General features: G+C 31.2%; 1 protein-coding gene across 7 annotated transcripts in view; it reads left to right on the top strand.

The window, feature by feature from the left end:
- LOC132636514 (uncharacterized) overlaps nt 1-6,501 on the top strand; it is a 28,010-nt gene extending 21,509 nt beyond the window's left edge. For 3 of the 7 annotated variants that reach the window (XM_060353427.1, XM_060353428.1, XM_060353426.1), the window contains exon 9: nt 3,795-4,647. In XM_060353427.1, the coding sequence (XP_060209410.1) occupies nt 3,795-4,375 (581 nt within the window). In that variant the 3' untranslated portion in view covers nt 4,376-4,647. Of the gene's footprint in view, nt 1-3,794; nt 4,649-6,350 lie in introns of those variants that run through there. The other 4 variants (XM_060353429.1, XM_060353423.1, XM_060353424.1 and 1 more) reach the window with 4 other exon arrangements.
- The last annotated feature ends 6,739 nt before the right edge of the window (nt 6,502-13,240 follow it).

Genomic DNA, 13,240 nt, shown 5'->3' with positions numbered 1-13,240 from the left:
ATTTTAGTTTCGTTTGGAATTATTCTGGTTGAATTAAGCATAAGCAGTCCTGTTTAGTTTAATTCTGTGAGTATGTTAGCTTTATAGGCAAGTTTAGATTCACCCGGTGCTTCAAGTTTACATTGTTGATGGGTATGCCATTGCACTGATCAGGTGTTGATTCAGATTGGATGACCTGTTAATCGCGTTTGCATGCATTAATCTTTTTCCATCTCATTTGATTAAGCTCATTTAAACATGTTTGTTTTAGCACTGAATTTGTAATTTATTAGATAAGCTCAACTAGTTGTTGGTTGCTTAATCGTGTATATGCCTAACCTTAGTCACACCTAATGCAAAATGTGCATGTTCATCTCAAGTTAGCTACTGTTCATTTATCTATGTCAAGCCTGATATTATTTGGTAAATTTTCGTACAGATTTGGTTTCCCTGTGATTAGTTGAATTTAGATTAATCCTTGAAGATGATATGCTATCTGCCTATGTCAGCTTCAAGGATCATATTTGCCTACTTGAATGGCTTAATCTTGCATGTTTGAGGCTTACAAATTGCAGAACTATGTCCATATCATTAGCTGTGTAGGAGTCATTAAGTTATGCAACTAATGAACTAATTAATATCACTAGCAAGAGTTTATATGCTTTTTCCCACTATCACAAAAGGATGTCAGATGTTTACCAAGAATCTAAGAGTTAGTGTATGTTTCAGCATAAGGTTCAATTGGCTTACAGATTTGTTGTTTCTTCTTCTTTCTTGACAAATGTGCTATTTTGTTTGCTTAAGATGAGTTTTGAAAGTAATGACTTATTAAACTGGTGATAACATGTTCAAGTACACTTGAAAGATTTGCTTTAAAAAATAAGGATTGGCTTACCAAGGTCAAGTTGAAACCCAGATTCAGAAGCAAAAGCTTGTTTCAAGTGCAAAAATAGAAACTGTTAACTTAAAGAAACATAGTGTGTATGTGAATTGTGGCAAATTCAGGGAATCATTTTAGAATTGAAGTTGACTAGTTAAACAAACCTATGTGATGTTGTGTATAGTTTAACAGGTTTGCTTTGATAAGGAATAAGTATCCAGATTTCTTTTCTTACTTTAAGAATTGATTCTCACTCTGTTTGGTTTATATTACCCTGGGAGGTTTTTCTGGTTATGATGTGGACTGTGCTAACAGAACCAGGATCTTAAATATAATCAAGATTTGAGATGGTTTGTGTGACTAGATGCTGTCTAGGCTTTAATGAATGTTGGAATGATCACTCTCTGTTATGAATAGGCCTGTCTTCATTCATTAATATCCCGTAAGAATATTATGTGGATCAGTTAAGTTCATATCTCTATGTACTATTTGTTGAAATCTAAAAATTGATATTGTCATATTCCATTGAATTATCTGTTGGGATTATTTGGGCTGCTGTTTTAATATTCAGACAATGGTGAGTGGACCATCTTGAATCATAATATGTCATTTGTTCAGCCTTCGTATAGAATAAATACTGATGCTACTGTGGTTGATTAAATGTGGCTATCCGATATTGTTGAGTGTAGTTTAACATATACTTGTTCTGGTTTGACATTTCTCCTTCTGATAACACATTTTATTATAACAATTCAATATGTTAATAAACTCTAGGATGGCATTCTACCTAGCCGCTAGCCTGCTTATGATTCGTTTGAATGTTGACACTGTCCAAGGCCATATATTTATCGAAGCATCACTTACAACCCATTTGCCATCAATCATGTGCTATTAAGACTCATATGCATCTGTTGGCGCCTAAGTCTCTGCCTGATTTGCTTGATTAAGTCTACAACAGTCCCTGTATATGCTTAGTTGCATGTTTTATGTTGCTTTCTACTAAATCTGAACCTATTCTTCATTCTTACATATAGTCGCTATAGTGTCACATGAACATGCCTAATGCGTATTTTCCTCCCGACGTCCTATCTGAAACTAAAATTTGAGTACTTTTTAGTTTGTTATTTGAAATCACCTTTCTTTACTTCTGTGTGAAAAAAAATACTATCTTCTATTTTGTTTGATTTCCAGTAGTATAAAGAGGTAGAACTGGTGATGTATCTTTCCCAGTCAAAGGATGCTGTTACTCTTGCTATTGATTAGACATGCACGAGATTAGGATATACATAATCTGCGAATTTGTTTTGAGATTATATTTCATACGTTTAACATTATTCGTTGATTGCATACTAATCCTTCTTATCTTTCTTTTATGCATGAACCTCGCGTACGAGTCCGAGGACTCGTTCCTCTTCCGCATTCGGTGTTGGGCTAAAAGCCCAACGTAATCTCCTCGGGTCATTTCCCATCAGGCCTATTCGCAGCCAAAGAAATAAAAGTGGAATTCTGGGTCAAAGCCCAAATAAAAAATAGCAGCAGCGGTCTCAAAATGGGCTGGCCCATCTGATATTGTTGGCCTCTTTTATTTTATTTTTGTGCATTTAACTTGTATTTATGCAACTAACCCTTTATCTTGTTTTATTCTCTTAACTTAGATGAGCTTTAGTATATTAGTGGGGTTTAGTTTAGTAATGGGTAATTTAGTTTAAGAAAGACTAACAATTCATTCCATAAGTTTATTTCTCTTCTTTTTCATGTTAAATGTCTAATATTTATTTATTTGGGAATAATTAATTTGCAAAATGGTATGACTATATACTTCAAGTAAAGGGAATCATATTTTTATCACAAACGTTTCAAAACGTTGCTAATATGCAAGTATAAACTCAAGTATATTTTATAGATAACTCTTCAAGTTTGAATCAATCATGCATATTTTTAGCTAAGCATAATTAATAAGAAATAATAAAAGGAGAAAGAAAACTCACTTCCTTTTGAATTCTATTTATAAGCCTAGATTTCTTCCACATTGCTACATTCACATAACATAATTTATCCAAAGTTCAAAATTGCTAAATCTTTTCTCAAAAGCTATTATTTATGGGCAAAGTATCATATTTTCATCAAGTCTCGTCTACGAATAGCATTTACTATATTTTCATTTAAAATCTAAGCGACATTCATAAGTCCTATTCTAAAAATGGCATTTAAAGTTTTCTTTTATATTATATTTTCTGTAAACCTTATTTTCACTAATATTATTTTTCTTTTAAAACTTTAGCAACATTTGTGAACCATTTTAAAATTTAAGCATTATATTTACTCTAAATTAATTAACCTAAGTTTGGTCGGATAACCGTAAGTTAACGGATTCTAAAAGATGCCTAACCCCTTCCCTTTAGGATAATATAGAGCCCTTACCTAGAATCACATTGGTTAAGCAGACTATTAACGGAGGTTTAGTTTTAATTTTACCTTAGTTAACCTCTAGGTGTCCTAATTCACCGTTAAATTAATTAGGTGGCGACTCCTTAAAACAAAATAAACAAGAATCACCAAAATGTTGTACTCCGCTTCAACCCGGTTAAAATGGGGTATAACATGGCTATTTAGATGATTGACAGAAATACTTAATCCTCCATAAGGTAGGTTATGCATCTAATGCTGTTATGTTCAGGAAATAACGTTACCCCAAGAAAACCCAATCGTGCTGGTTTTATTAGCGTTATACCCCGCTTTATTTTTAAGACAAAAAATTCGCTAGATCTTACATTAGTTTCTTAAAACGAAAGAAAGGAAGAAAAAAAGGGGCTGTCTCATCACATCTAGTTCTTAAGATTAAACACTGTAGCTTCTAACTTTGTCAGGCTCTTCCCTGATGGATAAATTGCTAGTTATCGGCACAAAGGATAATTGACTTCATATTGCGTTGCAGGCATCTATTTTGAAGAGATTCGCCACCTTCACACAAAGAGCAAGCTCCTATATTGCCACTTTAATCAGATCATGTGTTGGCCTTGGAAGATGATATGGAAAGTCAAAGTTCCCTATAAAGTATCTTGTTTTACATGGCTACTAGCTAGAGGAAAAGCTCTCACACTGGACAATTTTTGTAAGAGAGGTCATCATCTATGTTCCAGTTGTTCCAGTTGTTTTCTATGTGGTGAGGAACCTGAGACAATTAATCATCTGTTCTTGCACCGTAAACTGACTGAACAACTATGGAGGATGTTCCTCAATTATAGGGGGATTCTCTGGACCATGCCAAGTAAGATAGTTGATGTGCTAGCATGCTGGAACAGAGAAGGGAATGCAATTCAGGAAATGAGATGGAAGGTTATTCCAGGTTGCATTTGGTGGACAATTTGGGAAGAGAGAAACCAAAGATGTTTTGAAGACAAAGCCAACCATTTCCAGAAAATTAAAATGAAGTGTTTAGGGCTGTTCTACTTTTGGTGTAAAGGAATAGGTTTAGAAGATAATGAATCAATCTCTGATGTATTAGAATCCTTGTGAGATGACACAGGATCAGATGCTTACCCTTTTGTAATTTGTAATTAGGGGGACTACACAGCTCTGTGTAGTCTCTCTATATATAAATATACAAATATGTTACCTTCAATAAAATAAAATAAAAAGATCAAAAAAAAAAAAAAAACGGAAAAGGTCCAAAAATACCCTTGACCTATTGAAAAAGGCTCATAAATACCCTTCTTCCACCTTTTGGTCTAAAAATACCCTTCCATCCACCTTTTAGGTCTAAAAATACCCTTAAGGTTTGTTTTTGGCTCAAATATACCCCTCAAACTAACAAGTTAAAATTAACTCTTTTAAAAAGCCAAATGGCAATTTGTAATTGGTCAATAATAAAATTCCGTAATTTAAAAAAAAATCCAGATTTTAAAAAAATGCCAATAATAAATTGCCAGTAATTTAAAATTCCAGATTTTAAAAAAAAAATTGCCAATAATAAAATTCCGTAATTTACATATTTTTTAAAAAAAAAAAAATTGTGTGGCAACTTAAAAATTAAAAATTAAAAAATATGAACGAAACTGATTTTTGTTTTTGCATTTCGTGAATTAATCAACGAAATATGTTTTTTTTTTGCATTTCGTGAATAAAAAAACAAAATAGGAAATTATAATTTTTTTTTTTGCATTTCGTGTATTAAAAAACGAAATAGGATAAAAAAAAATTATTTTCGTTCATATAAAAACGAAATTGGAAAATTGGACAAAATATATTTTCCAATTTCGTTTTTATATGAACAAAATTAATTTTTTTATCCTATTTCATTTTTTAACACACGAAATGCAAAAAAAATTTATAATTTCCTATTTCATTTTTTTATTCACGAAATGCAAAAAAAAAACAAAAAAAAAAACATATTTCGTTGATTAATTCACGAAATGCAAAAAAAAACAGTTTTGTTCATATTTTTTAATTTTTAAATTAAATAATATATGTGTCCAATCACAAAATGCCATTTGGCTTTTTAAAAGAGTTAACTTTAACTTTGTTAGTTTGAGGGGTATATTTGAGCCAAAAACAAACCTTAAGGGTATTTTTAGACCAAAAGGTGAAAGGAGGGTATTTATGAGCCTTTTTCAATAGGCAAGGATATTTTTGGACTTTTCCGAAAAAAAAAAAAAAAAAAAAGGATAGTTGTTGGCTGCTGCTGGAAACGACAGGAAGGTTTGTCTTATTTATCTTCAACAGGATTCTAGTTGGTCAACTGGGAGAGTGCTTATCCCAACTTCTCCTATTAACGAACTTGCACTGCGATCTATGTTTAGGTTCATATTTGGGAGTGGGGAAATAACAATGTTATTAGTGGAGAAGGTCATACTTATCACATTACAGATGTCCGTTTCAAACCAAACTCAACGGTGTTTGCAACATCTTCCTTAGACAGAACTGTGAGATATGGGATATATCCAAGGTACTACCTCTATTTGCCATTGCAGATTCTTGGTCGAATGAGTGTTTCAGTAAATTTTTCTTTTAGGTTGTAATGGCTCATAAATAGCAGTCAGCACAGAGTCAAATCACCAGGATAAATATTCACTAGTTCTACAATTTCGTTGTTCTTGGTCCTCAGTATTTGTTCTGATTTCTGTGCTTTTGCTTGTAGTTAGACGAGAACATATACATTTTCTTTAGTTGCTCAGACAAATGTCAATGTGACATTTATTGCCACATTCCTTACCTCTGGAGTGAGGATACTCGAGGGATCTATCGCAATTATATAAAATATCAGCATTATTATGTTATGTTGTCTGTAATACATTTGAGTCAATATTTGAGGAACTTGTTGTTACCAAAGCTTCTTATGCAGTCTTTAAATATTCAGTATCTTTTTTCTCTTCTTGTGATTATCAGGATTTATCATAATGGTAATTGTTTAATCTCCTGAATTGCTTCCTTTTGTTCTGTGTCTATCATAACCATGACACTGTACATATCTCACCATTTTGTCATAATCCAGCCAAGCAACTGTATCCAAGACCTTGTCGAGCATGATGGGCAGGTGATGTCAATAGATTTTCATCCAACAGAGACGGGTCTCCTCAGTTCTTGTGATAGCAATGATGAGATTAGATTGTGGGATATCAATAGGGGTGATTGCAGACTCATTCTTAAGGTTGATGTCTCTATTTCCTTCCTTTCTTGTTTTTAGATGTTGATAAGGAGGTATCTCTATTTGACGGGCGAAGGCTCCCTAATTTGATAGTTAGCTGCTTTTTCTGTTTCCATTTTGGAGATTACTTAATTACCTGATTCTAAATCATTGTTAAATATGTTTTTTCATGAATTCCTTCATTTGATTGTATAACTATTAAATAATAATGAAATGTTAATAGCCTGTTTGGTCAAGCTTCTAAAATTAGCTTATTTTAGAAAATATTTATTTTTAAAAGTAATTTTTGTGAAAAACAGTTTGTGTTTGATCAATTAATTTTAAAAGTACTTTTGAGCAGCAATTAGTGTTTGACCAAACTTTTAAAAAGTGCTTCTAAGTGTATTTTTCTCAAAAGTGTTTTGGGGCAAAAATTATTTTTTTAGCTTTTGAAAAACTGCTTCTGTTACTTCGTAGAAGCACTTATTTTTTTCTCTCAAAAGCTTGATCAAAATCCTCACTTTCTTAAAAATAAGCACTTATTGGTAAAATAAGCTTGGCCGAACAGATTATAAATCACTTACCAAAGAGTTCTATTTTTTCATTTATTGTCACGAATTTAAATTAGTTGTATCAACAAATTTTAATTATGGAATGACATTTAAAAAGGAAAATCGAGAACAACTGTTGCAAGTTTCCAAGAAAACAAGCAGATCAGGACTAAAAGCACTAGTTTGGTTCTCCTTTCCAGTGACAGTGAAGTACCTTTTTTCTAGTCTTCCTAAACAAAGGGAAAAATGGGAATTTGGGACTTCATTAATTCCGACGAAGAAATGGTGAAATTAAGGGGTCAAATGAGCGGGTTGGATTGAATTTGGGTGCATCAAAATGAGGCAAGTTAATAAATAGGGAAAACTACGTATATATACATGTTAAGGAGAAATATTTTCGAAACGTGACGATAGTTTTTCTTATTTACAAACATAACGATATTTTACGAAACATGACGGATTTTCATATATTTTTCGTTTTTTAATTTTATTTTCAGAAAATAATTTTTTTTTTTTTTTTTTTTTTTTTAAAATATTTTTAACTTTAAAAAAAAAACATTGTATGAAAAATGTATGAAATGTGTATGTGTAAGCGAAATTTTTAATATGGTTTTTCATATACAAAATGTGAATGAAATTTTAAGTCTTGAGTGAGATATACACATTTTATACCATTCTCATACATAAAATTTTGAGCGTAATGTTTAAGTTTTGATCGAGATATACACATTTCATACGTTTTTCATACACAAAATTTGAGCGAATTTTTTAAGCTTTGAGCAAGATATACACATTTCATACACAAAAATTTAAGCGATTATTTTAAGTCTTGAATGTTGTATCAAAGTTGTATACAATGTTGTTGTAGTTGTATTAATTTTAGAGAAATCTAACATGAACTTTATACACGAAAATGTGAGCGAAATTCCAAGCCTTGAGCGAGACAAACTTCATACCGTTTTCATACATACAATTTTGAGGTGATTTTTTAAGCCTTGAACGAGATATACACATTTTATACAATTGTCATACACTAAAATTTGAGCGAACTTTTTAAGCCTTGAGCGAGATATACAAAATTTCATACATAAATTTTTGAAAGAAAAAAAATAATAAAAAAATAATTTTTTTAAAAAAATAATATTTTTAAAAAAAAGTATGTTTGTTATAAGGTTTGTAATGTTATGTTTTGTAAATAGAAAACAATCGTCACGTTTCGTAAATATTTCTCCTTAATATGTATATATACGTAATTTACCCTAATAAATAATGGACAATTCGCAGGAATGCCCTTATTTTGGCGTGGTCTTTAATTTTTGTCCATTGAATTGGTGGTCTTTAATTTTTGCTCTTTGTTAGAATCCCTTGGTTTCTGGTTCGAATTCCCACTCAGTCAAAAAAAATTTTAAAAAAAAATTGCAAGACAGAGTTTTGAGCAAAATTCTGCCTTAATTTTTGCCTTAAAATTCTGTCTTGCGAAATTCCTTCTTTTTTTGACTGAGCTGGGATTCGAACCTAGAACCTTGGAGTATTAGGCGAAAGACAAAAATTTAAGACCACCAATTTGAGAGACAAAAATTACAGACCACCCCAGAAGAAGGGAAATTTGCGCAAAACAATGATAAATAATCCATTCAAAAGCTACTTGATAAATTGGGATAAAAAGCGAGTTATAACCTACCGACCCAAGTATTACTAAGTTTTAACTTCTTAGTTTGATCTTTTATAGTAATTTTTTAAATACCTAATAAAATTATGGGCAAAAAATATATATGTAAATAGTAAGTGGGTATATTTACAGAACATGACGATACTTTTTAGTTCACAAAATATATCAATAGATTTGTTACAAAATCTAGACGAATCAGGTAAATTAAAAGAAGCAAATAAAACACTTTAAATAAGTTGTTTTCCTTATTTTATCCACTTTTCTCTCTCCATTATAAATTAAGAGATATTGTTCCCTGATTTTCTCCAACTTTTGCTCTTTTATTTCATCCACTTTTCTCTCCCCATTCAAAATTAAGAGATATTGTTCCCTAATTAGCTCCAACTTTTACTCAAAATGTCCATTCTAATCGGTAATTTTTATGTACAAAGTTCATACACCAGAAAGCATATATGTATAATTTTTGTATGCAATATGTATAACTGTATAAATTCGTTATAATTTTTATATATGAAACATGTATAAAAATCGTATGTGTATTTTGATTATGATAAAGTACATTTAAATTGTATAAAATATAATCAAAGTATGCATAAATTTTGAGAAAATATGTATAATGATAAAAACCAGATTCCATACAAAGTTCATCCACCAGAAAATAAATATGTATAAATTTTTGTACGCAATATGTATAACTGTATAAATTCATTATAATTTTTATGTATGAAATATGTGTAAAAGTTGTATGTATATTTTGATTATGATGAAGTACATATAAATTGTATAAAATCTTATCAAAGTATGTATAGATTATGAGAAAGTATACATGTATAATAAGTTTTCTGATCGATACAAACCAGATTCTATACACATTTCATACACTAATTCATATCGAATTTATTCGCATTTCATACACGTTATACCGCATACATCTAAATGATATATAACAAATTTCATACACATTTCATACATATATTAGTTTTCAACATTTTTGAAAACTACAGTTTATATAATATATAAAGATTTCAAACACACAATGATCACACATATTTCAAAACGATACAAACCAATTTTTATATACAATTAATACACAGGTCAGTAATAAAAAATACTTTGTAATATTGGTTTGAAAATTTATTCTAGGAGAGAAGATGAATTTTAGATCTGGAAATGGTGTCTATCATAGAAGGAGAGAGAGAGAGAGAGAGAGAGAGATCTTTTAAAAAAGTAGAAGAAGTTGATTGATAACTATCCTAAAATTAAGCCACATTTAAAATCAGATTCTTTTCCTTAGAAAAAGGCCTAAAATCGTGGGATCCCATTAAACCAAAATCTGGTATACTTTGTAATTTTGTTGATATGTTTTATAAATAAGGAAAAGTATCCTTATGTTTTGTAATATAGAGTCTTAAGTAGTATTATTAGGTCATTTTCCCTAAAATTATATTTTTTCTTTAATATGACTAAATATAACATGACAAATGAAAAAAATATATTTTTATATTTTAACAAAAATTGCATAGTAGCCAACTTTTTATGAGCTGGAATAATAATTGGACGGATTATCTTTTCATGGTCTGATTTTGCCTCCCCAACAGGTCGTTAGAGTTAGCGGCATGCAGAAGCTTGGTCAGTACATTTAGGAGTTGGGACATACTTAATCCCATTTAATTACTACTAGAAACTTAATCCTATTTCTTTTCACGTTTTCTATACCAATTTATTTCCTTATGTTTTTTAACATACATTTTTCATAATAATTTGAGTAAATTGATCTCCTTTTCTTTTTCTATTTGAACTATATTCCTAATTTAATTAAATTTTGGGAGTAACACTTGTATACTTTTTACATCCACAGTGTGTATGTATGTGTGTAAATATTTACAAATGGCACTCAGTTTAGGAAAATTGTGTAGTAAAGTCACTTGTCTTATTTTTATATCAATAAAATCAATCAACTTATATCTTGTTCTCTACAAGGTAACTCTAATCGGAAGAGACACTTTTTCTTTCGGAAAACTAATTTAGATGAACCCCCGAGGATATTTTTTTTTTTCTTACCCAAACCACGACCCACCCCTTCCAATACCAAATAATATCTTATGCCAAACTATATAAACTTATCATGGTTAAGTAATTTAATATAATGAAAGTATGTATTAATTAACCATGATTAAGTGAAATTAGTCTATTAACAATAGGGGTGGGTGTTCGGGTGATGTGCCGCGGATTTGTGGCACATTCGACGCCTTTTTACTATGAATTTTGATTGTTATCAAGTAAGTCTGGTTCTTGTTAATATATTTTGTTATGTTTTAGGAAAACAATGGCCCAAAAGCAAAAACAAAGAACAAAGGAATAATTGGCCAGAAATGAAGAATCGACGTCCCGTCGATCAGCCGACGGACCGTCCTTTGAAGCGTCAATAAGCTCGATTTTCCAGTGATGACATTAGTTGAAGATGACAAAGGACGGAGACATCGACGAAGCGTCGAACTGTTCGACGCTTCGTCGTTTGTGTCGTCAATCAAGATCTGTCAATAAGAAGAGAGAAAGACGGAATACTCGACGGAGCATCGAATTGGTCGACGACACCGTCGAATGGATCACATTGCTGAAGACACAAAGGACGGCGAAATCGACGGATCATCGAACGATCGACGATCCATCGATCTTGCTATCGGGGGCAATTTTGTCAGTCGCTGTTGTGCGTTTTTTGGAACCTATTTAAAGAACATTTTAGGTTATTTTTAGCTGAAAATTTTCATTTTATGCACGTGAACAAAGTTTCATTGGTGGGTGAGCATTGATTACTCCACTTTTGGAGCTTAGTGAAGACAACAAGATTCCATTTTTCATCATTTTTATCACACTTTATAAGCTTTATGTCTCATTTATTACTTACTACTTTTGAGACCATCATGTGTGAGTAGTTTCTTTAATCAAAGTTGTAGACCCAAATGATGGGTGTTATGTAATGGGTGTCTAACATTGTATATATATATATATATATATATATATATATATATATATATATATATATATATATATATATATATATATATATATATAATGGGTTGTGATGTGTTTTATTATTTCTCGCATCCATTGCTCGTTAGTGGTTGCAAACACTTGCTTATGCACAAACCCTAGTTTATTTGGAAAGATGAACTAGGGTATGATTTGAAATAATATAACAAGGACTCGGGGAACCCTCATTTAATGAACTCACTTAGGGATAAGATGAGTTCTACTTGGCATATTTAATCGATCTTACCTACAACTTTTCTACATTTGGGAAAATCATGAAAAGAAATACTTTCTAACTATTGGAAATATTAGAAAGTGCATTAGAGATTAAGTGCATACAAAACCCCGACTCATTAGAAATATATCATATTGATACCCACAGCATAACATTTAATCACCGCGGGGACACAACTTTGGTTCTCCCAATCCAAACAAATTTCAAATACTTCAAATAGCGAATACAAACCAAATCTCTTCTCTATACTATTCGGAATAAAATTAAAGTTTCTAGAGATTAGTTACATAAATGACTAATACATTTTTCTCTCCAGATTCTCTGTGGGATTCGACTCCAACCTTGTTTGGGTTACTATATTTGACAACGTCCGCTTTACGCCATTAATAGGTGTAATTTGAGCGTATCATCGGGCCATCGGATTGGATATAAAATTTTCGGTTTGGATATTTGATTTCGGATGGAAGAAATTACAATCCAAATAAGTTCGGATTGATTGGATATTTTAAGTTCGGTTTCGGATTATTCGGTTTTGATATTTCAGATTTTCGGATTTGATTTTGAGATTTAAGGCAAACTTATTAGGAGCGAAATTCATGTGTTAGTTCCACATAGGTAAATCTAAATCTTAATTGCTCAGTAAAAAAAACCTTCCAGTTCAAATTAGGATTAGCAAATCCAAGTCATGTCCAACATAGTAAATCCATACCAAATAAAAGCTTTCTGGAAAAGTGAAAATGAACAAAATAAAATCTAAGTAGTCATCTGGAAAAATAACAAAGACTCAGCGGTTGATGACACTAACATGAGGCTTTTGAGACTTGAGAAGTAAGAAAACCCTATATTATATTTGATTTAGTAGAGAATTGCATATTAGACTTAATACTTTAACGAGTAGGGCCTTAGGTACTAATCTATTGGACCTTTAGAAATTAGACTTATTAGTACTGGGCACATATGATATAGGTAGGGCTATATAAGGCATAAAAATTTCAAATTTTTGGACATCTAAAAATTCGTAGTACTAAATCCATATCCATATCCAATCCGAAATCCATAAATTTTAAAAATAAAATCCGAAGTCCAATCCATAATCCAAATATCCAAACCAAATATTTAAAAAGTTTGGATTTCAAGTTGGCCCAAACTGTGCCTGATAACATCTAAATCCACTCTTCAAAGAGAAACTGTACACGGTCGTATGCAATATAATTTACCCAACTATGAGTCGGGGTCGATCCCACAGGGAACAATATACTAGGCGATTTAAACA

The sequence above is a fragment of the Lycium barbarum genome, chromosome 4 (assembly GCF_019175385.1).
Source record: "Lycium barbarum isolate Lr01 chromosome 4, ASM1917538v2, whole genome shotgun sequence".
In the NCBI taxonomy this organism is placed as follows: Eukaryota; Viridiplantae; Streptophyta; class Magnoliopsida; order Solanales; family Solanaceae; genus Lycium; species Lycium barbarum.
Note: the sequence above shows the minus strand (reverse complement) of the source record. Positions and strands in the feature narration are given on the sequence as shown.